This window comes from Panicum virgatum, chromosome 1K (genome assembly GCF_016808335.1).
Source record: "Panicum virgatum strain AP13 chromosome 1K, P.virgatum_v5, whole genome shotgun sequence".
Lineage (NCBI taxonomy): Eukaryota > Viridiplantae > Streptophyta > Magnoliopsida > Poales > Poaceae > Panicum > Panicum virgatum.
The window spans coordinates 12,737,245-12,763,624 of NC_053136.1; the positions used below are offsets into that span (position 1 = coordinate 12,737,245).

The 26,380-nt window shown below is 43.4% G+C and overlaps 1 protein-coding gene, 3 long non-coding RNA genes and 1 pseudogene across 8 annotated transcripts; 3 read left to right on the forward strand and 2 right to left on the reverse strand.

The window, feature by feature from the left end:
* Positions 1 to 8,361: 8,361 nt before the first annotated feature.
* On the reverse strand, positions 8,362 to 9,692 carry LOC120695489. 2 transcript variants are annotated; one of them, XR_005683745.1, is made up of 3 exons: positions 8,984 to 9,692; positions 8,673 to 8,801; positions 8,362 to 8,432 (listed from the first exon to the last, which is right to left on the reverse strand). It is a non-coding gene; the product is annotated as an uncharacterized LOC120695489 (long non-coding RNA). The 2 variants fall into 2 exon arrangements; XR_005683744.1 differs by lacking the exon at positions 8,362 to 8,432 and having other exon boundaries at positions 8,512 to 8,801.
* A 1,466-nt stretch (positions 9,693 to 11,158) lies between these two features.
* On the reverse strand, positions 11,159 to 13,957 carry LOC120695499. Of its 4 annotated transcripts, none has more exons than XR_005683748.1 (6): positions 13,694 to 13,957; positions 13,483 to 13,624; positions 12,880 to 13,043; positions 12,407 to 12,732; positions 11,744 to 11,837; positions 11,159 to 11,434 (listed from the first exon to the last, which is right to left on the reverse strand). It is a non-coding gene; the product is annotated as an uncharacterized LOC120695499 (long non-coding RNA). The 4 variants fall into 4 exon arrangements; XR_005683749.1 differs by having other exon boundaries at positions 12,407 to 12,528; positions 12,609 to 13,043; XR_005683747.1 differs by having other exon boundaries at positions 12,407 to 13,043; positions 13,483 to 13,621.
* Positions 11,715 to 11,850, forward strand: LOC120695515. The gene is made up of 2 exons (XR_005683750.1): positions 11,715 to 11,769; positions 11,803 to 11,850. It is a non-coding gene; the product is annotated as an uncharacterized LOC120695515 (long non-coding RNA).
* Positions 13,958 to 15,659: 1,702 nt separating the features above from the next.
* Positions 15,660 to 25,949, forward strand: LOC120652735 (annotated as a pseudogene).
* Positions 19,803 to 24,830, forward strand: LOC120695524. The gene is made up of 8 exons (XM_039978749.1): positions 19,803 to 20,812; positions 21,150 to 22,369; positions 22,444 to 22,895; positions 23,041 to 23,256; positions 23,333 to 23,941; positions 24,015 to 24,083; positions 24,173 to 24,318; positions 24,577 to 24,830. Exons 2-7 carry the CDS (start codon positions 21,921 to 21,923, stop codon positions 24,313 to 24,315), a joined length of 1,938 nt encoding a protein of 645 aa, XP_039834683.1. The 5' UTR covers positions 19,803 to 20,812; positions 21,150 to 21,920; the 3' UTR covers positions 24,316 to 24,318; positions 24,577 to 24,830.
* Positions 25,950 to 26,380: the final 431 nt, after the last annotated feature.

Consider the following 26,380-nt stretch of genomic DNA (forward strand, 5'->3'; position numbering starts at 1 on the left):
TTTTCCTCCAATGATAGCATTCTCCTACTCTTGATTGACCTGTGGATTCTCCTGTATCATATGAGGAATCTGGACAACATAGGGTTGTTTAGGATCATTGATCACCTCTTCAACTGTATTGTCATTATCCTATGGTGCCATATTTAAGTCAAAATTCTAAACTTGTGCAGTACCAATATTTGCCCCATTTTGATCATTTGCCTCAAGCCAATATGGCCACTAAAGTTGGGGGTCATCTCCACCTGCTGCGTTATTTTGGGCCAAATCAACAAGTAATACTAGGCCCGGCAATAGCATGACCATAGCCGAAGAAATCAAAGAGAAGATTTGGTCCAAAGTAACCTGGACTTGGGGGCAGGTCTTCATCTGCTAGCAATTCCCCCAAAAGATGCTGCTGCAAAACCTCACATTGGATTGTCCAGGATTCACCCTAGAAGTCATCTCTGACTATGAAAGGGTACAAAATAAGGGATAGATTCCAAGTCTACCACTCTGACATGAGCAATTAAACCAGCGAGCCTAGTGGGGTCCCTCTCCCAAGAGATTAATCTTGCAAAGGACTTAATGGCGTCTTCAATATAATCTTGCCGCCAATAATCTAGATGAAAGTTATGCAGAAGCAGCCAATAGTCTCTATTGAAATTGATGCTTCTATGATTGCGCCCTTCATTATGACTAACAAAGCTTAGGGAGACATCATCAAACTAGTGAGGGCTGCAGATTATGAGATTGTCCCTATCATATACATGATGAAACTTGACATAGGCCTGACCTAACAGACATGGTTGAACTTTCCAAATGTGCATACAATGTCTATCTTCTAAAAACTCAAGAATCATGTCTAATATTTCTAAAGATTACCTCGTTGCCTGGCATGGGGTTGATGGTGATGATAGCAATGTCATCATTTCTTGCCGGTGCTCTCAAAAAAAATAGTTCTTGCCATTTCCACCCAATTAGGAACATCTTCCCAATCGAAACCTTGAGGAATGTAGGGCGAGGGGTCAACTCTTTAGAAGGCCATATGAGCACTCGCTAGAAAAGGAGCCTCCTCAGGAATTCTTGTAGGGTGTAGAAGTGAGGATGATGTCTCGACAGGAGGATCGACCAAGGAAGGATGGAGGCACCACTCTATGATACTGGAAGGAGCAATCTCAGCTCTAGGTACACCAAGAACTAAAGTGGCAAACTCCTCGAAACTGTCAAAGGCTAGAGGTCCACATGTCATGGGACTCTGTTCGGCATTATAAGTTTCACTTTAGCTGAAGACGAAGCGACTCTCTGATTAGCCCTACAGGATGCTTCCACGTGCCCTAGCCTGAATCAATTGCAGCACATAATTTTGGAAGAGCGAGCGACTCTCCTATGGCTAGGACTGAAACACCGAGAACATGGAGGCCCAACTGGCCCATGGGCTCCTTTCTTGGGAAGGGAGTCAACTACTATCATACTAGCTCTCCCTAGCTCGAGCTCAAGGTTCAAACCTAATAGCTTATAAGCAAAAGACCTTAAATCTTAAGCCGAAATTTTGGAGAAGAAACTAAAAATCTAAAGATTTCGTCTTCCATTTCTGTGACTGCAAAAATCAATCGCTGAGCCTCCAAAGAAGGATTCCAAGACAAGCCCAACTAATGACTCAAGCAGACGGAATTTGCATCTCCCAAAGGCGACACGAGGAGAAACTGCCACCGCAGGGATGTTCCAGAGATTCTAGACATCAAGCTAGAACTTACTTCCTAGTGAGAAATCCAAGCCAGAGAGAGCCATGAAGACCAGAGGGGAGAAGGCAGAGGTGCGGCTAGTTACTAGTACCCAACCCGTAATAATTTGAAACAATTACTAGCTAGCAATTAACACAACTGTTGTATTTGTCCCATCGAGTAACACTTATTTGAGGTGCCCGCGTCTTTTGTATCGATATTATAAACTTATCTTATATATACAACACTATGGGCTCCACTTTGCACTTCACTCGTGGTGGTCATAGCACACAATGACACCAATCACTGGTCCATGAAGCCCAAGCTCATCGCTACACCCATGCTTGCCTCAAGTAAGCTCATCCACCGAGAGGCAAACCTTGATGTCATGACTAAGCGGCATGTGCCACTCGCCAATGGCGCGATGTGATCCACATGCGGCCTCTACGGCCTATTATCAGTGGAAGGCGACATCACTAACCATGGAGGATGAGCAGGGGGGCAGCAAATTGATGGTGGGATCTTCCACCACCCTTCGGTGGCACCAAACCCGTGGCAAGGGGGCCACCCTGCCATACTTCATCTTCGGAGGCATCATGTCCTCCTCCTCCTCCTCGGTGGTGCCAATGGCGGCCTTCTTCGTCGCCTCCACTGCTAACAGCTCAACGGCATCACAACTCATATGTTGTGTTAGGTTTAGTCTCACATTGGTAATTGATGGTGGGGGAGAACGACATGTAAGGCGAGGGCAGCCCTCACCCAAAGGACTAGTCTTTTGGGCTGAGTTAGGCCTGAGGACGTGGGCTCTAGTATACATGGGCCTGGTGGGCTGTCGGCTCGTGGGTACTGAGCGGACCGGGCCGAATTCTACTGCGCCACTCTAACAAGTGGTATAGCCCATACATAAACTTGAAAAATCTCTAAGGTCACGGGGGAGTCGGTGATGTCTCTGTAGGTCACACGGTGTGTGTGGTGTGGAGATGTGGATTCAAGTGGGCCTGAGAGGCTTCTATAGATCACGGGGTGCATGACAGAAGTGTTGCCCCAAATGTATGGCAGGGAGATTATTAGGTTTAGTCCGACATCGGTAATTGATGGTGGGGAGCACGGCATATAAGACGAGGGCAGTCCTCACCTAAAGGACTAGTTTTTTGGGCCGAGTTAGACCCAAGGCCGTATATTGTGTGGGCTCCAGTATACATGGGCATGGTGGACCGTCGGCTCGTGGGTACCGAGCGGATCCTGCTGGATTCCGCTGCGCCACTCTAGCATGCTACCACTGGTTGTCGATAACGCCACGCTTCCACAAGCAGCGGCAACAGTGGGACAACATTGATGGCTGGTAAATGCTATCAACTAGGATGCCCTAATGGCATCGTCATCCTCCGGTAGCAAGGAGTCCTTCTGTGATCGAGGGGTAGAGGATTGCCACTGAATCTCGATTTTTTCTAGAGCTTTTGCATGCCGACTATAGCTATATGCAATTATGCAAGAAACTCTGTATGAATGAAATGGAAGGATGTTTTTGCTCTTTGGATTGTGTGATGCTTTGTGAAAATAGCTTGAATTTAGAGCTCAAGTTTAAATAAAATGAAATTTTGGGGCCCAAATTTGGTGGTGCGCTAGACTAGAATATTTATCTGTTATATAAAAATACAATACCGATTGGTGGCTACCACCACATGTATGGGTGGCAGTTAGGCTAACCTCAATAGTAACTTGCAAACACTGTTTTGCACCGTAGAATACGCTGTTTATAGGGCAGAGTTTGAAATAAAGGTAGGATAGAAGTTATTGGGAGGTTGTAGCCGGACCAGTACTAAAGGGCTTCTCCATTAGGCGGCATCCAGCAGGGCTACTCATCCTCATCTTTATTTTGCACGGCTACTCATATTTATGCACGTCTCTCTCAGAATATGCATATGCATGACCTACCAGCTGTCTGATTGACAGCTCAAAATGCACATACATGTTCATTTGCACGCCCTTTTAGCATGCAACAAGAACAAATGTTCATGATCAATCCCGATTGTATAGTACCAAAAAAGGATCTGGTACTTGTAGGGTTCTCGATCGGTACTCATGGCTGCAGCAGTGATCCTTCCATATATATATGGTTTAAAGGAGGTCAATGACGACCGTGGAAACAACAAAACGAGAAGTGTAACAAGTATGATATTTGCTTCAGTGCATCTTAGGCGCATGACAGAAAGGGGTCTAAATTCAATAAACTGTAGGTATAAGCTTTTTTATACTACAACTTGTACAAGCAGGACTGTGATTAATATGAGCCCACCATTTAAATAAATCTAATGGTTAAAAAATAAGAAGTATCAACTAAGAAGTATCAATTAGGTGGGGACAGTACGTATGCATATAACCAACTCTACATTTTTTGTAATAATATTTTATTTAATATACAACTTTTACAATGATTGTGATTAATATGAACCCTCCATTTGAGGGAATCCAGTAGCTAAAAAATAGGAAGTACCAACTAAGAAGTACCAGTTTGGTGGGGGTAAGTATAAAAAATATGTGGACCTATTATTAATTCTATATTTTCTTAGTTCCATTTTTATGGTGGTTGGAGAAAATAAGAACAGTGTAGCGAAAATGGCCTCTCATGCCATATTTCAATATAATGTTTTGGCGATTGATGACACACACAACACTTGGACTAATGTGATTGTTAAGATGACTATTCTCAGGCTTTTAGGTTCAAGTGATGACAAGAATCGAAGAGACTGTGAAGAAATTCAATACACCGGTTGAACCGACGTTAAGGAAAATACACACGCCGGTGTAATTGTCCAGAAGCTGGAAACTGAAGGTACACTCACCGGATTAACCGACGTTGAAGAAAATGCATACGTCGGTGCATTGCCAAACGAAGACCGATGAAAATACATACACCGGTTGAACCGACGATGCATCGGTCAATTGCATCGGTTCAGTTGTCCAGAGAGGTGGTTTTTGGAGGAACGTGAAGAAGTTACAATCACCGGTTAAACCGACGCTAATTTTACATACACCGGTTGATTGCATCGGTTAAACCGGCGATACACCGGTTAATTGCTAACGGCTAGTTTTTCAAGTAGCAGTTTACATACACCGGTTAAACCGACGATGGCTTTGGAGGTACGTCGGATTAACCGACGTTAAGCGTTTTTCTGGCAGCTTTTCTCCAACGGCTATATTTGCTTGTGCTGCCTATATATACCCCCAAGGCCGGGTCATTTGAGAGTGCTGGAGTTCAAGGAAGTATACAAGAGCTAAAGATCATCTCCAACCACCATAGAGCTTCATTGTACATCATATAGGCTTAAGCACACTTGTGAGGGTGCTTAGTGCTTGTTTAGGCTTAGTTCTTGAGAGAACTAGCTTGAGAGAAAGTCTTGCTGCGGCAAGCAACTTGTGTACTCGTCGTGTGACCCTCCGACTTGGTGTGGAGTGGCAACGACACTTTGTGCGGGGAAGGAGGCCCCTACTTGGTGTTAAAGCTCCAAGATAGTGAAGACGGTGCCGTGGTGACGCTTCGAGATAGACGGTGGCGGTGACCTCGTCTTTGTGACTTGGCGTCACTTAGCCTTTGCTTGTCGGGAGCCTTGGAGGCGTGGCAAGACGGTGATCAAGCGAAGAGACTCGGCATCCCACTTGTTCTTTGTGAGCAAGTGGCCGTGGACGTAGGGAGGGACTTTGGTGTCCTAACCGAACCACGTTAAATCGTGTGTCTTGGTGTCTTCACGGGAGTTTGCATATCCTCTCCCTTACCGCTTTACTTACCGCATTACGTTTCCGCATTTACTCTTTCTTGCTTACCTTTACTTTCCTAGTTAGTTTGATTAGGATTGGCTATAGGTTGCAAGTCTTTTGGGGTAAGTAGAGGGTAGCATAGATAAACCTTAGTCATAACTAGCATGTGTAGGACGAGTTAGGTTTATCTTATGCAATTAGATTGAGCCCTAGGATAGAAAAGCGATTAGCGACCCTATTCACCCCCTCCCCCTCTAGGGTCGGACACCCCGGTGATCCTTACAAACAGTTCATTGATAAAAATCCAGCAGTTAAAAAAAATAGGCAATACGAAGGAAAAGATACCGAACGATACCAAATAGGTGCGTACTATTTAAAATTTTCTGGCACCATCGGTTCGTCATCGTGATTATTATATATTATATATTAGTGCTGCCCTCGCCCCATTGTTTCTTCCACTGGAGCAGGCGTGGACAGGATCCGAGGTGACAACCCGAGATGCTGACATCTATTTTGTTCTATCAATATCAGTAAATAGAAATCTTTGGACACTTATTTTTCGCCACTATGTTAATCTTTATGTGATGATGTAGTAAGAAATAATAAACCTTCAAAATTCTCACAATAATCCGAAATATCCTAATTAAAAGTTCCTTTTGAATAAGCCTCAATATTAATTTTCACAAGATACATTAGGGAAAAGATAAAGATAGACATTCGCACAATAATTAAAAACATCATGTCAATATATATAAATGTTATTACCCATAAGATTTATTCTATTTTTGAAATAATTACCCTTCTGCAAAACATAAATTCAGCCTCCAAATATACATTAAATTACACTCCTCTATCATTATAAAATAATCTCGTATCGAAATTATCCACATGTGCTGTATGATAGTTAGAACCCCTTGGGTTTATATCCAATTTACCTGGATTTACTATTATATGATAGATAATTTAAAATAACACATTAAAATAAGCTTAGAAACTAAACTTGTATTAAATTTAAAACATATTCTATTATAAAAAGAGCTATTTTACGGTGGTTGGTACCAAGTGGTACCGCACGACACAACCATTTTGAGGAGGAACCAATTACATACCCCTTGCTGAATTTAAAATAATAAATAATAAACGGGTACCGGTTCCATTATTTTTGGTACCTGACCTACGCATTTGGTATCATCTGGTACCTCTCCTTTGGTACCATCTATTTTACCACCGTTAGGTCTCGCTCAATGGACAGTTCATATTATTTCCAACCACCATAAAATTTATATTTAAAAATAGTAAAATAGAACTACTAAATGTTTTAAAATACATCCATGGTGGTTGAAAAAGTAACACATGTAGCTCTTTGTTTCTGTTGGACACAAATCTTGGTGTCAACAATTCCTTTGCTACAAAATTTTTGCCAGCGAGAAAATTAAATAATTAAATTTATCCGATGAATATAGAAAAACATATACGAGGATTCGATGTTTTTTACGAGACCCACTTATTCGGCACATTATAGGACCTTTCCCTTGGTAACCTTAGACTTTATATTTTTGAAAAATAAAATCTTTTTTACCATTAAACTATCCATTAAGATTAGGTTTAACCATTGAACTTTAAAACCAGGTATTTGATCCCCAGGTGGTTTCAAGGGTAGTTATGCATTATGAAAATAATAAAAAATTAATTTTCATGAAAAGTTTTTATAGCATATATATTTTTTATATTCAAAATGAATTATTTATGATTTTTAGAGATTAAACGTTGTTATTATTATTATTATTATTATTATTATTATTATTATTATTATTATTATTATTATTGATAGTTGAATGGGTTATTTGATGGCTGATTTTAAAGTACAATGGTTAAATCTAGACTTAGCTTATAGTTCGATGGTCAAAAATTGACTTTTCCATATTTTAAAATCATTATCTTTTTCAATCGATGGCATTTTATTTTTTTCAACCACCATAAAATATGTATTCTAAATAACTAATTTTTAACACTTTTAAATTTATCTACCAACTTTTAACACATATATCTTATTGGACTAATCCGTGCAAAGGCGCGAGGTGATGGACTAGTAAGCAAGTTAGGGAACAAGAGCTAGCAAATTGAAGATGCGCACGTATGGGATTCATTCCATTCATGTCAGAAGCAAATAGTGGCAGCACCGCTGAGTATACCACATTGTTAGACCCGGTTGTTTCCATCAAAGCGTGAAATATGATGTGCATAGTATAAAATTCACAGTATTTTTTTATAAGACATAGCTGCATATATTTATGTAAGGAAAACGTACACGGGCACAGTACAAATCCGAGCATCCTCTGGGAGGATACAGGAGGACAGCTGTCCTATCCATTTTGCGCAAAAGCCCCTATAGAAAAGGAAAAATACAATGTTGTCCTGGGGAGCTTCTGCACACCTAGGGGTGGTAAAGGGCCCAACATTTTGAACTAGAAAATCTAAGGATCGGGCCCTAAAAGGGCCGGGCTCTAAACATATGTATTTTTGAACTAAAAATTTTAAGGGCTTTATTGGGCTGTGAAGAGGCCATTAGGGCCATGGCCCATTACCACCCCTATGCACACCTCCAGCTCCGTCGCCATTGCCTTTGTCTTTTGCTGCCGCCGTCCAGCACACCGGCTTCAGGCCAAGGCGACCGCACCACTGAGACCAAAGGAAGCCCCATCGCCAAGAGGCTCTAAAGAGAGCCGCAGAGGAAAGAATCCATGGAGGCACATCGGCCGGGGACACACCCCGAGCTTCCTTGGACATGGATCCACATCTCACGCCGGTAAATCGGGAAAACAAGACAGGGATTCGTCCACCGCACCACCACCACCCTGAAAACTGTCCAACTGCAACGATCCGGTAGCGCCCGAATCGTACCTTGGCAGTGGCGGAGGACGAAGAAAAATTAAGGTATGGCGAAGCCGATCATTATCAGAGGGGGAGAGAAAGAGTCTGTTCATATAATAACTATATTGAGATCATATCATACGGCAATAGCAAGGTTTAGCATCAAGATCAGAATAAAAAGGTATGGTTGCTTAACTGTTGTTGCTTAGATTCTTCAACAGAGTGTTTTAACACTCGTATGGTTAACACGCATATGTTAAACAACACTTTCAGTATCAACAGTAGTTATCATTCAAACAAATATTGTCAAGATATACTGTGAAAAGTGAGGAAGCGAATGCATACCTTGCACCGGAAAGCAATGTTGATAGCATCTGATGGCTTGAGGTCAAAGCTAATGGTGTCCTCTTCATCTCAAGTTTTTGCCGTCATGCATTTTTATCTCAAAACTATCTGATACGCTCCTGAGCTCAACTGCAAGGACAAATTAAAGCTCACATTTAATCACCACACAACAATAGCCCGGTACAAGTGACATGTAGCTAATGCTGACAAAGAAAAGTAGCTCAGTTCTCTTCCGCAGTGAACTTAACTCAGAGTGCGTGTACTCTGAAATCTCGTTCAAGAAAAGAGTTCGGGAAAGCATGGACAGTTACCAGCCTCGATGACGTTGGAGTCGACGAACTCCTCTCCGTTGGCGGCCGAGGCGTCGTCGCCGTCGGAGGACGAGCCGTAGCTGCAGCGAGCTCGCCAGCCGCCCCAGTCCTTCCTCCCAGATCGATGCAACTCCTTGCCTCCCAACACAACTCCTTCCCTCCTCCTCCCAGGACACGCCTCCTAGCTCTCCATGGCTCTCAGCAGTAGATAATGGAGCAGACTATAGGATTTGGGGACAAAGCTAGCAATGAGAGGATTGGGGACAGAGCAGCGACGGAATTGATTTGGGCTGGGGAAGAGAGAGAAGCTGCGTTGGGGAGGATGGGATTGGGGCATTGGGCTGGAGGAGCGCCTGTGGATGGATTTGGCTGGGCGGGAGCTCGAGCAGGAAGGGATTGGAGGAGAGCCTGTGGATGGATTTGGCTAGGTGGGAGCTCGAGCAGGAAGGGATTGGGGGTAGCAGCGTGCTCTAGCGGGAAGGGATCAGAGAAGGATGCGCCTGCGGCGCGCTCGAGCGGAGATTTTGGGGTGCGGCGGCGGTGCGCTCGAGCGGGATTTCAGCAGCAGGTAGGGTTTGGTGGCAGCCGGAGGCGCGCGCGCGGAGGCAGGCAGCGGCTGCGGCGCGGAGGCATGGAGGCGGGGCGCGGAGGCACGGCGCGGAGCCTTCGGGGATCGGGGTCGAGCGGAGCTGCGGAGGGAGCGCCGGGAGCGCCGGGTGGAGCGCTGGAGGAGCCAAGGCCGACGCACCGCAGTTTCCTTGCTGTTTGCTTGTTGGGCTGGGCTGAAATGCAGGGGTACTAAAAATTTCTTTGGGCTTTAGGTATGGCGCGGGCCATAGTGGGCCATAACAGGCCCTCCGCCTCTTACCTTGGTGAAGCCCCGAGCAGCCGTCTCCAAAAAGAAGAACCTCCACGAGACGAAGAAGACTCCACCGTGGTGAAGCACCTCGATCCCGTCGACACGACCCTCACGAACCCCTTGCCGATGCTGGAGGAGACGCCGCCGAGACGGGGACGGGGTTGGAGGGACTTATTCCATGGCGCCCCCGTCGCCGCCGCAGTATTATTGTGCTATATATATATATATAGATAAAGTTTAAAAATAATGATGGGATCGACAATCTACTAGAACTAGACGCATACTCCGCGTGTTGCTGCGGGAACATCAACGTTGTTTTGAATAATATTGCAATATAAAATAAATATAACTATGGTGATTTCTTGAGGAATCATAATTTTATGATGCAATTGTAACCAAAAGTATTATTTGTTTACCTTTTTAGAGGTTTATCTACAATATTGAAAACTATTATAATAAATTTATGTTAGTGAGAATGCTAGGGGGCTTGATGATGTGGATAGTTTGCATGTCCAGATAGAATGCTAGTGGGTTTGCTCTTATAAGAGTTATAGATCAGACTAACAAGTAAAGCGGGCCATGCTTAGCACGCATATGCTTCCAACTGACCCAAGAGCAGCATATATAATTCTGTTTTGATTTTTTTTAACTCGTAATTCCGCTATCTTGTGATGGCATGGCGAATAGCGTGATGCGAGTTTCTCGCAAAAGGCAACGGCAAATTTCTTGCTATTCTCATCATCACAGTACTGTGCGGAGAATAGCATGACACCTTTTGAAAGAGGGATGGTCGGATGGATATACTAGTTGGAACACCGCGCTACGCTGCGCACGCGTCGATGTAGAGGTAATGTGCCCGCGTAATGTTTGGTGGTGTGTGGGTGTGCCGTTTTTTGTGGGTGGGAGGAGCTGGTTCTGCTGTGCAACGCAGACAGCGTCCGTCACGTGCACTACACCATGGTATACTTTTGGCCACACTTAGTTCTGTTGGTAGAAGCTACCTTTCCAGGCAGATAAAGTGTGGGCAAAAGTTTCGCCGACACTTGTCTAACAGTCGCGGTATAAGCTGTCGGCTTAGGCTACGCCGACAGTTCAGACTTTTGCCGACACTTAGACTGCGGCCAAATAGTGCACCTTTGCCCACAGTTAGTTCCTTCTCCGACAGTTCAACTTTTGCCCACAGTTGAGTTTTTGCCAACAGTTATTACGAATTGCCGACATCTTATTTGAAGGCTAATCATATTTCCAACATTAAACTAGGTCCTAATACACATAATATATCACAGATAAAGCAGGCATCAATACACATTGATATATACACAATGACAACTCAGATATATAGTTCAACATGCACGAAGTGCAACTGACAGCATACACATATTGATCCATACATGATTAAACTGATGATCCTCCAAATGAAGTTACATATCATACATCATAGATGTCCACAATAAGTATCATATAGTGATGTCATGAGTCAAGTCTCAGCCTAGTAATTAGCAGCATACATGACACATTGAGAGATGTGTTTATCCTTCTCCTTAGGCTAACCTCAGCATTGTAGATGTACTGTTCACAGAGTGGGGTGGGCCCTATAAATAGGGATAGAAGGTGAGATAGAAGGAGCTGCTGAGGTTAGCCTTAAGGCCCGTTTAGTTCCCCAAAATTTTTGGGTTTTGGAACTGTAGCGTTTTTGTTTTTATTTGATAATTAGTGTCCGATCATTGACTAATTAGTCTCAAAAGACTCATCTCATCGTTTACAGTTAAACTGTACAATTAGTTATTTTTTCAACTACATTTAATACTTCATGCATGCGTCCAAAAATTCAATATGACAAGAAATCTTGAAATTTTTTGGAAACTAAACATGGCCTTACTAGTTCATAATTCAAACCATACCCAAGTATTTTCATCTTGAACAAAAGGTTGTTTGTTGTTACACTCCTTGCTGTCAAAAGGTTGTTACTCCAAAAGTGCTGCCTGTGCTGTGCACCTATAATGATAAAGAAAAAAAACAATCAGCACATAAGCAAGATGCATGTGTGAATGAAAGTGTTAGAATAATGCGGACACAAGCTGTAACCAAAGTGGGCTGGCTATTGTACATTAAAATGTGGACAGAAAGCTATAGATGCATGTGGGCGTTGATAAAGAGCTAAGAAGTCTTTATATATAGATTGATGTTAGAACACAATTTATTTATACTAGCAGTGTGCACGGGTGACAATAGCGAGTCTGCAGTATATAGATGCAGAGTTCAAAGCAAAGGACAGTGTGCTCAAGTCTCGACCATGCATGGCGTACATCAACAGGGAATTTTAGCACTCCATGCAATCTTAAACCAACGATGGTCTGCAAAGTTTCACTTCACGTAACCTAGTCGAGTTACTGGATGTTGCTAATTTAAGTCAAGCAAGATATTCAGCTCATGGCCAATCTAAAGTAGTAAAGGATCATCCAGTTCTTAGACACCAGAAGGTCATCATAAAACAGCCAAACAGTAGCCTCATTTGAGGGGAGACCAGATTTTGAAAGAAAATATGTCTGTAGCTGACGGCTCACCTTCTCTTTTAGCCTTGGCAATCTCCTCCATTTGCGTCAATGCTCATCACATGAACAACGTATAGTGGTGTATTGACGAACTTTGCTAAACGGATTGCCCTAGCAGTTGCTTCTCCTTCCAACTATAGCAAATAAGAAAACAAAAACTCTTGACTTTACAATAGCTTCATGTGAGACTGAGTAAAGCACAAGTTCTAAGTACCTTAATTGTTAGTGAAAACATGAACATATCAAGGTGCATAAGTGCATAAGAGATGAAGAGAAGGTTGAATTTGGAAATACAACTGGGGGTCTTGAGAGAGCATGCCCTTCTGGACCAGTTATCCCTGCAATTGTTAGTTTGTAAAAACCAACAGGGCACCTTACCTTTCAGCACGTTACAAAATCAGAGGGGCTACGTTATCCAACAGAAAATGTATTTTCTCAAGGAAGCAATTAGACGTACAGAAAAATAAAAAAGGGGGTAAACCGACCATCTTCTTTAACCAAGTGTGTTTCTGAAGGATCAATCATGAGCTTGACCAATTTGCATATGCCTGACCACAAGCTAAGAGATCCTCCTCTAGGGATCAGCTTCTTGCCATCTAATGTCATGATTCAAGATGAAATTCATTGCCAGGTGCAGAAGGTGATAGACCTGAAGTTAAGATATAATAAGAACTTGTACTCTTTCAGTTAATGTAAGGCCAAATAAAATTAGTGTCTTTCAGTTTGTTCTTCAGAAAATAATATTTTGTAATTGTACATAACCACTGAAAAGGTTCCATTTTAGTTGTTACTCAAGTCAAGATATATGGAAGCAAGATGATGCACTCTTGGGCAAACAAAAAAAGAGAAAGTAAAGAGTTAAATATTTCAGTTATTGGTGATATATCCTTATCAGTCACATAATAAGTACACCATGAAGTATAGCACTGAAAATTTCAGACTGATTGGAGACTCAGATTCAACTGATTGAAAAAAGAAAGAAGCTACCAACTTTTTGTAGCTAAGGGCAGACCTTGGGGACTTCTGGAACCAAATCTAAATCAATTTCTGTGGAAGAACAAAACAAAGATTGGGGACTAAGTGCAGACCTTGAAATCGGAAGATGGCAAACGCTCCTTTACTCGAGATTTCTCCAGCAATTGATTCATTGTCCTCCCCACTGATAGATCGAGGAGGAAGAACGAATCTGCTAGGAGCTAAAGGTTGTGGCGTGGTGTACTCTCCGATCTGCTGCAATGGAAGAGCATGTCAAATCAGACAACAATAGCATAGGGGATGAAACGGGAAGAAAAAAAATACCTTGCTGGAGGCGTGGAGGCAAGGATGGTGGAGAAGACGTACAGGTGCTTCACCTCAGGCTGGCGGGGATGGATGTAGGGAAAGCTGGAGGACGGAGCTTCAGGCGACCGGACGGAGCTGGTGGGGACGGAGCTTCACGCGACCGGCGGCGGCTCGAGCATCCAGTGCTGGGCCAAGGCGTCCACGGCTGGAGACGCACAAGAGGAGCCCGCAGGTCGCAGCTGTGGCCAGAGGCGCGTAGGTCAAGCCTGCGGCAGAGGAGCGGCGCTGTGGGTGTGATCGGGTGCTCTGGACGAGGGGGGTGAATTAATCACTAATAAAAATTTAGATCTATGGCTTTAATTAGATTGCACAAAACTTAAGCTAAAACATGCTATCTAGATGTGCAACTAGTTTGTTCTAGTGTGAAACCCCTATCCCAAAAGAGTTTAGCAACCTATAGTCTTTCCTAACAAAAAACTATTCTATGAAAGGAAAGTCATACAAAAAAAGTATGAAATGCGGAAGCTTAATGAGCGGGATAGGAGATAGCAAATTCTTGACGCGGGTGTTTATCCCGTGGTTCGGTTAGCCATAAAGGCACACCTACATCCACGTTGTTGTAGCACTCACTAAGAGTATTGCTACTCGGCCACCAAGTCTCTTCCGTGAACACAATCACGGTCACCTTGACCCCGGGCTTCACTAAGGAGCTTCTCCACAAAGGATAGGGGTCTCCACGTCCCCCGCACAAAGATGTCGTCGCCGCTCCACACCAAGTCGGAGGGTCGATGACGTTTGCCGGCGAGCTTCACGCTCCAAGGTGCCGGCGCACCAATCTCTTGTTTTGGTTCGCTAATGAACCACAGCACAAATGCTCGAAGCCTTGCAATCTCACTCACTAAGAGCTAATCATTTACACAACACTCTCAAAGTGTGCTAAGGGCTAAGGATATGATCTTGATGCTTCTGTATGGCTTGGAGATGTTCTTGGGTGTGTGTGGGATGTCCAGCAACTCCAGCAATCTTCAAATGGCCGGGGTGAGGCGTATATATAGGCCACCAAGTCTTGTAGCCGTTGCTCCAACGGTCAGTAATCATCAGATGAACTGATGCCTCTGGCAGGGGTAGCGTCGGTTTATCCGGTCACTCTAAGCAACTGAAGTAGCCGTTGGCTTCTTTGACACAGTTGCAGCGACTCCAGGGACCATCGGTTAAACCGATGCTTATGGCGTCGGTTCAACCGGTCTCTCACAGCAACTTGTTGGGCTCTTCTCTTCTGCTAACGTCAATGCACCGACGCAATACTCCGATGCACCGTCGGTTGAATCGGTGCTAAAGAAACTTCTCCTTGGCACTTGACATCATCTCTGGTACATAGTACGCTCAATGCACCGATGCCCTTTCTTGGACCGTCGGTTCAACCAGTGCCTATAGGCTGACTTGGCTTCGATTCCCTTCTGCACCAAACATCATAGCGTCAGTTCTTCCGACAAGCGTCAGATGCACCGATGCTTAGACATCGGTTCTTCCGGTGCTCCTGATTCGAAGAGCATTCAGGGCGCTGCCCTGAGACCCGCGAGGGGCGGCTCCCCCTCGACCCCCGTCCGCTAACCGGGTAGCGGAACCCCCGTAGGGGCGGCCCTTCGGCCTAGCTATGCCTATCTTCTCTCTCTTTGTCATTGCTTGAACCTAAAAGCCTGAGAATTGTCATCTCAACAATCATATTAGTCCAAGTGTTGTGTTGTCATTCTGTAAGGATCACCGGGATGTCCGACCCTAGAGGGGGAGGGGGAGAATAGGGTCGCTAATCGTTTTTTAACCCAGGGCTCAAACTACTTGTATAAGATAAACCTAACATGTCCTATACATGCTAGTTATGACTAAGATTTATCTATGCTACTCTCTACTTACCCCTAAAAGACTTGCAACCTAGCCAATCCTAATCAAACCAAATAGGAAAGTAAAGGTACGCAAGATAGAGTAAATGCGGAAACATAATACGGTAAGTGAACAGGTAAGTGCAAGAGGGGATGCAAACTCCCGAGTAGACACGGTCATGTAACGTGGTTCGGCACAAACGCCTACGTCCACGGGACACCGAGGCTCTTCCGATCACCGTCTTGCACTACGCCACCAAGGCGATGCCGGCAAGCAAAGTCAAGTGCCCCTAAGACACTAAATCTCATGCACCGCCACCGTCTCTCTCGGTCACCCGGCCGAAATCCACTACGGAGCTTCTCCACCAAGGAGGGGGTCTCCTCTTCCCCCGCACAAAGTGTCGTTGCCACTCCACACCAAGTTGGAGGGTCACACAACGGATCACAAGTTGCTTGCCGCAGCAAGGCTTTCTCTCAAGCTAGTTCTCTCAAGAACTAAGCCTAATCAAGCACTAAGCACTCTCACAAGTGTGCTTAAGCCTATATGATGTACAATGAAGCTCTATGGTGGTTGGAGATGATCTTTGGCTCTTGTATACTTCTTTGGTCTCCAGCACTCTCAAATGAGCCGTGGGGTGGCATATATATAGCCCAACCCTCCAAACTAGCCGTTGGGAAAAAGACTGACGAAATCCCTTAACGCCGGTTAAACCGACGCTCTAGTTTTTGTCATCACCGGTTTAATCGGTGAGTATATTTTTCCAGCAACTAGCCGTTACTGCTTCAATGGCTATTTTGATCAATCGACCGACGCTCTCAAAGCCAACGTCGGTTCAACCGGTGTATGTAATCTTCAATCGACCGACGCTTTCAAAACTAACGTCGATTCAACCGGTGCATGTAATCTCAGAACCCAAAAAAATGGAGTCTCTGGACAACTGCACCGACGCTTCAGAAACCAACGTCGGTTCAACCGGCGTACTCTGCTGATTTTGCCTTCTCTGAGTCCGTTGCACCGGTGAGTACAATTTCTCTATCGTCGGTTTAACCGGTGATAGTAAATTGTCTCTGTTTTGATCTTTTCGACTTGGATTTCTTCATGGTCTCTTCAATTCTTGTCCCTTGGAACCACCGTAGGGGCGGCTCTTCGGGCCTTGCTACGCCTATTTTCTCTTTGTCATCACTTGAACCTAAAAGACTGAGAATGGTCATCTTAACAATCATATTAGTCCAAGTGTTGTGTTGTCTATATCAATCACCAAAACATTATATTGAAATATGGCATGAGAAGTCATTTTCGCTACACATTCGATCACCAAAATCACTCGAAATGCCATAAATGGTGCCATGTTCGTTTCAAGCTGGCGCCTGGCGGTGGCCGTGGATGGAGATGGAAGCACGGACACGGGGTGGGAGGACGGGTGGATTGGGGATTTTTTTTCTCTCTTTCCTCTAAGTTATATGCGGGGGTTGTGGGAGCTGCGCCTGGTGAATTTTTTTTTGGGCCCGTGCTTTTTTAGTCAGCCCTCCCGCGCGCGCGTTTTGTGGGCCGTCACGGAAACACATATTTATTCGAATGTCAGATTTTTTATTATTTTTCTTCGATTATGGACAAATAAGATATAGAATTTACTATGTAAATTCATATTCTTGTATTTAACATTGACCTTATAAAGATTCATAAAAACTAAACCTCAAATTTATCATATATATTTTCGAATAATAGATATAAAAATTCGAATACGGATCGGATACGGATTCAGATGTTTTTTTACCTTTTTAATTGTAGGGAGCAAATAATACATAAAAAATCTATACAAAATTTTATTCTTATGTGTAATAATATGCTTAATAATATAAAAAAAGATTTGCATAAAATTTCAAGCATATCTATTTTAAAATATCAAATTTGTTCTGAGATTTCGGATGTCTAGTTCCACCCTTAGGGCCGTGAGCGCCAAAAGGTCCATTCTTTTTTATGGCCCAGGCACGCCTCTACGCCGACACATCAACCGTTGCGTAGCTAAGCTACGCCGACACTTTTATTGCCGGGTAAGATTTGCCGACAGCAAAAAAATGCCGACACATTATATGTAGTGTTATTACGTGATTGCCGACAGTTTTTGTGAGTGGAAAAGATAGAACTATTGCCCACAGTTTGTATGTCGTCCATAATCATGTTTTACCAACAGTTAATTGTGGCCAAAAGTGTGCCATGGTGTAGTGGTGGCGCGTGGCAGTGCAACAGCAAACAGAGCAAGCAATTGCGAAGCAATGCTACAGGCGGCACGCGGACGCAGCCTGGAGGCGCGAAAACCCCCATGGTTATGGACTTACTTATTACTTATTAGAAAAAGTCCAAATTGCTTCCCTCAAGTATAAATAAAAGTTTGGATAACCCCTAAAATATTTCTTGGTTTAGTGCACCCCCTAAACTATCCCATTTGGTTCAATTTACCTCTTAACATAATTTGTTTTTTTTTGTTTTTTCATGCACAAGTGAAGTTTTAAGTTGAAATTTTGCACGATGATAGCAGATGACATGAGACATGTTAAAAAAATATATCATAAATTTTTCATTATTATTTTGATAGGGTAGTATATTTAATAATAAAATTTATCGTTGAGATACAAAATTATATAAAAGGTAACAATGAAAAATTAATAACATATTTTTCTAATATAGATTATGATGTACACTACCACCTGTAAAGTTTCAAATTAAAATTTAACTTGTGTATGGATAAACAAAAATGACAAATTGTATTATAAGGTAAGTTGAACCAAATAGCATAGTTTAGGGGGTAAATTGAACTAAATATAGTTTAGGGGTTATATGGACTTTCATTATATTTGAGGGTAGTAATTTGAACTTTTTCCTTACTTATTACTCTCTTTTTTTATATTTGACGCTTAGGTAGCCTATCCTAGTGCTGGTTCTAAGTTTTCAACAAAATGAAACAATCTCAAATACCGATAAGATGTACTCATAATTAAAATCTATTGCACTAAACCAACGACGACTTGGAACGAGAAGGGGCGTGCAAGTGCAATTCACTCTTAAGCAATTCATTTCTCCAATCCATTGCAGAATAATGCACAATATACTTGCAATGGATCTGTTGATGTCAGCGGCCACCCAGCGTCCATAAGCCATACTGGAAAATGGAGAGCCTGCTACTCAATTCTCGGTAATCAGACACCGCCACACTGCTACATGTCCATCTGTGACATCCTAGCTAGACTGATATCGAGGTGATGTTTCGATGTATGATTAATATATTATTGGGCCTTTTTTTTTGAGGTGGTGAATTTTGTGGTGCTATGGCATACTATGGAGTAGGGACAAACCTGGTGAGCTACCTGACCAAGGTGCAGAAGCAAAGCAATGTCGCTGCAGCGAGCAATATCAATTTCTGGCAGGGCACCTGCTACCTCACTCCCCTTCTCGGAGCATTCTTGGCAGATTCATATTGGGGAAGACACCGGACAATTGTGGTTTCCTTGGTGGTATTTACCATGGTGATTGTATACTAATCCTCTTCCTCTCTAAGAAATTGACATGGTTAGTGTGGACATTTGTTTGCCTATTTCGGAACTTCAGGCAGTGCAGTATTGATTCACTCATGGTTTCCTATTACTTGTGTTTGCAGGGAATGATTCTACTAACACTTTCAGCAATTGTTCCAGCAAGCATTGATTCAGTGCTGATCTCTCTTCAGGATGCCTTGCCTTCTCTGGGCCTTTTCCTAACTGCTTTGGGTTTAGGTGGAATCTGGCCATGTGTTCCCACATTTGGAGCTGACCAATTCGATGAGGCCGATGGCGCCGAGAAGGAGCAGAAGCAAATCTACTACAACTGGTACTACTTTGCTGTCAACGGCGGTTTCTTCATCGCGAGCACAATCCTCGTGTGGGTTCAGGACAATTACGGCTGGGGATTGGGTTTTGGGATCCCTACCGTGTTTTCAGCAATCGGAGTTGCCGGATTCCTTGCCTCCATGAAGCTGTATAGGTATCAGAAACCGGGAGGAAGCGCGCTAACTAGGATCTGTCAGGTTGTGGTGGCGGCCACTCGCAAGGTTAATGTTGATGTGCCGACGAACAGCTCTCTTCTCTATGAAATCTCAGGGGAGGAGTCAGCGATCATCGGTAGCCGGAAGCTGATGCACACCGATGGGCTAAAGTGATTAAGATGCATTTCTCTCATATACCTTCTCTTCTTCACTCTCTCCACTTTTAGGCAAGGAAAACATTTTCGGCGAAATTTCGCCGATACACCCGATATATCGTATATATCGGTGGGCCCCGATAAAAAAGCATACCGGCCAAAAAATTTCATGCGAATTCGGACTCCCGCCCCAGAACCGCGCCAATCCGGCCCGAAATGTCTTTCCCCGTCGGCCCACGCACCTAAAGACCCCCCCAAACCCTAAAATCGCCCCCAAATTTCCTATTCCCCATCTGCATCTCTTGCGGCGGCAGCTCGCACGTCCGCACTCCACAGGCGCCGGGCAGCGGCGGCCGTGTGCCGACTGCCGAGCGCCCATGCAGCTAGGTCTCCTCCTTCTCACCTTCATCCTGTGAACCTCCTCCCTCCCTTGGCGTTGGCTGGCCCGCAGTGCTTGCGGCTCGCAAGGCTCGCCGCTCGGACGCAGGCGCCGGGCGGCGGCGGCCGGCCGCCCATGCTGCAGCTGGGTCTTCTTCATTCTCGTGCCAGCATCAGCAGGAGCAAGGGCCGCGAGCACGCGACTGTGCGAGCCGGAGGAGCAAGTAGCGACTGTGCCAGCAACAGGAGCAAGTAGCGACTGTGCCGTTCTTCACCCAGGCAAGTGTATCTCGAAGATTTGATTTGTTCTTGTGTTCGCTAGAAGCTAACGCCTGCATCTATGAGCTATATGCTAATTTGAGAGATCGATTCTTGTGCCAACTAATTTTTATATGCTAAATTGAGAGATCGATTCATGTGCCAACTAATTTTGATTCACTGTAGTGCTTCCTTTCCATGTAGTGCCCTACTAATTTAACTGAGCAACTTTTATCCATAGATATATTTTTCTTGTTAGGAATATGATAAAAAATTTTACTGCCAATGCTAATCTTATTCTTATATGTGGCCGGCTGTGCCAGTGAACCATCACTACCATGGATAGGGAGAGGGTGCAGTGTCAAGACAATGGGACCGGGAGGGAGGTACCTGTCAGCGATGGTGATGTCGGCTCAGCCAGTGGTGCTGATGACATTGTGACTGCTAAAAATGGTAAGCTTCTGTACGTTCTCTAGTGGAAAATATTTTCATTGCTGTGAAGAATGATTATTATTATGCATGATGAATCTATGGTTAAAGGTTGCTCAGTTAAATTTCTTTCATGTCTATTTCTTTCTTAGATTATTATTATTAGCATATAGCCCTGAAATGATGATTATTATTATTAGCATATAGCCCTGAAATGATAATGATTATTATTATGCATGATGAATCTATGGATAAAGGTTGCTCAGTTAACATTTTTCCATGTAGGCCTTGGCACATTTTGTAGGCCTTGCCCTGAAATGGATGGATCTGTGAACATAAATTTCTTTCTTTTGAATTTTAGGAGCTCGGTAAAACTGCGAGGACCTATTGAGAATCCATGGAGCCATGGTGAGAAGTGGAAACAAACTGGATGGAGTTGTAGTTATTGTATAGATAGAAAGGGAAGTGGAGGTGCAACTCGTCTCAGAAATCATCTAGCTGGTTTACAAGGGGATGTTGTGCCATGCCCTAATGTGCCAAGGTTTGTGAGGAGGATAATGTTGGATAAAGATGCACAAGGGAGAAAAAGGAGGGCTGATACAAAAGAACATCGTCTCTATGTGGAAAAAGCAATTCAGGATAAAGCATATGAGGAATATAGAAATGCCAACATTCCTCGTGATGAAGCGGGGCAGATTGATTGGGCATTAAAAGAATCATTGAGGGAAACTAGGGGAAGTGGTAGCAGCCCTCCTTTTGGTAGGGTAGGTAGCAGTACCCCTCCTTTAGGTAGGGCAAGTAGCAGCACCCCGCCTTTGGGTAGAGCAAGTTGCTCGGGTACTCAGACAAGAATGGATAGGTTTTATCGGAGTCCAAGTGTTTCACAAGCTACATTTGATATAGATTTGGCACGTAGCATTGCACCCACACAGCTTAGAGTGGACACTATGCTACAAGGGGGGATGCCAAAGCAAGACTTGGAAAAGCTTTGGCCAAGTGGTTCCATTCTGATGATATTCCTGGTAGGAAAGCAGATAACCCATATTTTATAGCAGCCATTAAATTAGCTCAACAGCTTGGTGAGGGTGTGTCTAATCCGACAGGAAGAGATATAGATGGCCCATTACTAGACATGAACTACAATGACCTAAAGGCTCACATGGAAGATTATAAGGAAAATTGGAGTCATTTTGGGGTTACTGTCATGTGTGATTCATGGACAGGACCTACCAAGATGTGTATTATTAACTTCATGATATTTTGCAATGGCCAAATGTTCTTCCATAAGACTGTCAATGCAACTGGCTATATTCAAAATGCTGAATTTGTTTATGATTGTATCAAAACAGTAGTTGTTGAAGAGATTGGAGTAGAGTTTGTGGTTCAGATTGTGACTGACAATGGTTCCAACTACAAGAAAGCATGCAAGCAACTCACAGCTGAGTATAAACATATCACTTGGCAGCCATGTGCAGCCCACACTATAAACTTGATGTTGAAGGAGATAGCACATTTTATTGAGGTTGAGACAGTAGTGGATAGTGCAAAAAGGATTTGCAGGTTCTTGTACAACCATAACAGGTGACTCTTCTATCTTTACAAGTGGTCTTACATATGCTTTTTACAAGTGCACTCACCTCTTTCTATCTTTTCAGGCTTCATGCTATGATGAGAGAGAAGATTGCAGGGGAGCTGATTCGATGGAATGCCACTAGGTTTGGCACTATTTTCTTGTTCCTGCAAAGTTTCATGGATAAGCGAGATAAGTTTGAAGCATGGATGATATCTAGTGACTGGAAAAATAATGATTGGAGACATGAGGAAGACCACAAATTCACATATGATTGCTTGACAAGTAGGCTTTGGTGGGATAATGTCGAATTGGTTTTGAAAGCTGTCACACCACTTTATTCAGTGCTTCGCTTTGCTGACCAGCAGAAGAATGGGACCATTTCTGGGTTCATCCCAAAGATGTTGAAGGCACAAAGTGATATATTTGCTACCTTAAAGCATGATGAACGTGTGACAAGAAGTCTCCTAGATAGGATAAATGAAGTAATCAATAGGAGGACAAGATATCTTCTCAATGAGACTCTAATGCTTGCAGGTAAAAATTTAAATGACAATTATTCCATGGATTTTACCTATCACTTGTATCCTTTTATGAACTGCTGCTGCTATTTGCTTTCTTTTTCAATAGCTGAACTAATGTTGTTTTTTCTGATACTTATGTTCTTTTTTTCCCATCGTAGCGGCTGCCCTTGATCCTCAATCACTCTATCAACAAAATTTTGCAAAGCATCACAGTGCTCAGTTTGCAGTAACAATGGCACTTAAGAAGGTAGCAAGCTCACCTACGGAGGCATCAATCGCGATTGACCAATATGCAAATATCTTTTGTAAAAAGAAACTGTTGTTTGGATCAATTGAGGCTCGAAGTTCGGCACTTCGTGGTCAAACAAAAGCAGGTAGTGTATTATTTCTTGGACAGATCAGATTGCATGTTTTTATTGTGCAATCGCTAATTTTCTTAGTTCGTTGCAGCTCAATGGTGGACTCAATACGGAGGACAGTGCAAAGAATTACAAAAACTTGCAAAACTCATTGTCTCACAATGCATGTCATCCAGTGGGTGTGAAAGGAATTGGAGCACATTTGCTTTAGTTCATACTAAATTGAGAAACCGATTAGGTTATGAGAAGCTGCATAAGCTAGTATATGTGCATTATAACTTAAAGTTGTCTATCCAACAGTTTGAAATAGATTTCCAGAACCTTCAACAACACAAGGAGGTAGATCCATGTAGCATGATGATGGATGTTGCCTTATTCGATGAAGAAAATCCAATTATGGATTGGCTGTCCAACTCCATGACTGAATCTGCACCAATTCTGGATGAATATGATGACTATGATGATGATTGGACCACACCTGGTGGCTTCCTCATTGATGAGCTACAGATGCAACCAGAAGAAGTGGCTGCATTCAAGAGGAAGCTTTGTTTTGGTAGAAATGGTGGTCAGAAGAAAGGGAAGGTGGGATTGGATGATGAGGAAGAATTCGTAGATGACTATGAGTCGGATTCTGCACATGGTAGCCCTGTGTATGCTGAGACAGGGGACAGCAGCTCCGCCTCTGAAGAGGATGGTGATGGTGAGTTTCTATTAGCTTGAGTAATTCTGATAAATGGTCAACAACATAATTTTTTTCCTTATTTGCTGCATAGGTGCTGATGATGTGGGGGGAGATCAATCTGGTGGTGGTATAGCCTTTGGTGAGGCAGCAAAAAAGCATGGTGAGTTACTGAGTTTCAATCAAATTCAAGAACTGATTATTGTTATCTTTCTTGTTTCTTTATTTTTTGAAAAATATGATCTGGGATAGGCGCTGGAAGTAGTGGACGTAGAGCCCGTGGTGGTGGTGCAGCCTGCCGTTCAGGAGTTACAATTGGAAGGCCAAGCTGCTCTATCCGTCCAAGATCAACTAGGAAGAAGAAGCCAACTCTCAAGGCTGTCTCCGAACTCTAAAAGGTTACTTTACAATGCTTTTAACACTTGCTCAGTTTTCATTTGATGCACAGTAAAAGATTTTTTATGTGAGCCTCTTACATGTTCAAGATGAGAAATTCCTCTTTCATATATGCTATGATCATTAGAAGTAAATAGAAAGTTTGTCGAACTTATACCAAACAAGGCCTACAAATGCAAAGTATTGTTTTAACAACAGCAAGAGCATGCTTAGGCCATTTTTTGTTTCAGATTTTGAAAATTTTCATGTCTATTTTGTAGGCCTCCTGGTTCAGATGCGGCAGGAACACTCCTAGTTGGTGCATGTTCTTTGTCCAAGTCTATTTTTTTGGGTTTGATGTGCGCTCCTGTATTTTGCAATGGAAATGATGTTCATTTGGGATCTACATTGGTGCTCTGTGCTTCAAGCATGTACTAGGGACTGTAATATTGACTGTATTTTATGGGGATAGTTTAGTCTGGTACTGCATTTAGAATTGATGAGTCATTGACATATTGAGATGCTTGAAGCTATCTAATCTGGCTATAACATGTGAAATGGTCTTATTTGTTTGTTTTTTATATACAATTATGATATAGGGTGGACTAGACGTAGTTTCTAGTGAAATTCTGCAAATTTTTTTAAAAAAAATTAAATTTATTTGAATTTGTCCTGATATTCCCGATATTCCCGATATTTCACATTTTTCGGTGGTCACCGATTTTTTTTAGATTCCGGAATGGAAAACCTTGCTTTTAGGTTACAAATCTCAATCATGTGCAAATTATTTCTGAGACTGCAATGCATTTTATAGGTTCTTCGATCGAGCTGCCACCATCACTGCCTCTGAAGCTGCATCTCTTGATGGGAGAACTGATCCATGGAAGCTTTGCACGGTGACGGGTGACCCAAGTGGAGGAGCTCAAGATCCTGGCAAGGATGCTTCCTGTCTTCCTAACTGCCATAATCTTCAACACTGCTGAAGCTTTTTTTTCCACTGTTTGTCGAGCAAGGACAAGTCATGGACAACCACATTGACCGTTTCCGGATACCTCCAGCATCTCTGATGACCTTCAACTGCCTCTGTATCCTCATCTTGGCACCAGCGTACAATAGAGTTCTGATGCCAGTGGTGAGTAGGATCACTGGCATGAAGCAAGGGTTATCTGAGATGCAGCGCATAGGTGTCGGTGTGGTCTTTGCTATGTTGTCAATGGCTACAGCGGCACTGATTGAGATGGTGCGTCTTGACATCGCTAACAACATGGGCCTAGTGGACCGTAGCACTGCGGTTCCGATGAGTATCATGTGGCAGGCTCCTCAATACATGTTTGTAGGAGTAGCAAAGGTATTCAGTGTGGTTGGCTTTATCGAGTTTGCTTATGAACAATCACCGGACGCCATGAGGAGCCTGTGCCAGGCTTGCTCTCTCATCATGGTCACGCTTGGAAGCTACCTTGTCTCTGTGATGTTAAAGATTATCAACTCAGTGACAGCGGGAGTGGGAAACCATGGCTGGATACCGGAGAACCTGAACCAAGGCCATCTTGATCAGTTGTTCTGGTTGATGGCAGGATTACAGCTGCTGAACCTGCTTGCATTCACATATTGCGCTGAGGTACAAGCGCAAACTAGCTACTTGAGTTTCTTTTGATAGCTTGAGGTGAGGAACGACAAAGTAAAGTTGATGAACCAGTGTAATATTTGTATTGCTTGCAATGGACTCAAGTTATGGAAGTTACACTTAAAAAAAAATGTTTAGCGGAATACGAGAAGTCATGTCAAAAGGGCTTACTCAGTGGTTACATAGCATTAGTATCACCTTCAGTTCCTAGGTTTGAATTGAATCCCTGTGAGAGTGAATTTTAGGCAGATTAAAAATGAGAGGCAGTGGAGGCCTGCTCCATGGTGTGATGAGTGATTGCCAACACATGGAGTGGACTAACTGTGTGTAGTCGCGACACTGTGGAGATTGCGCCAGTTCTTGGTCTGTGGTGTGCAGGTACACGGATGGCGCGGTTGCAGCCAGATGGTTTGGACAAGAGCGAGGCGCGTAACGATGGACCATGCGGCGGCGTTGCGGTG

What these genes read in the sequence shown, in the direction of transcription:
- LOC120695524 (XM_039978749.1), top strand. Translation starts at nt 21,921, where the DNA reads ATGAACTACAATGACCTAAAGGCTCACATGGAAGATTATAAGGAAAAT. An exon ending in TCGTGGTCAAACAAAAGCAG is followed by an intron (nt 23,257 to 23,332) that starts GTAGTGTATTAT and finishes AGTTCGTTGCAG; the next exon opens with CTCAATGGTGGACTCAATAC. An exon ending in CTCTGAAGAGGATGGTGATG is followed by an intron (nt 23,942 to 24,014) that starts GTGAGTTTCTAT and finishes TTTGCTGCATAG; the next exon opens with GTGCTGATGATGTGGGGGGA.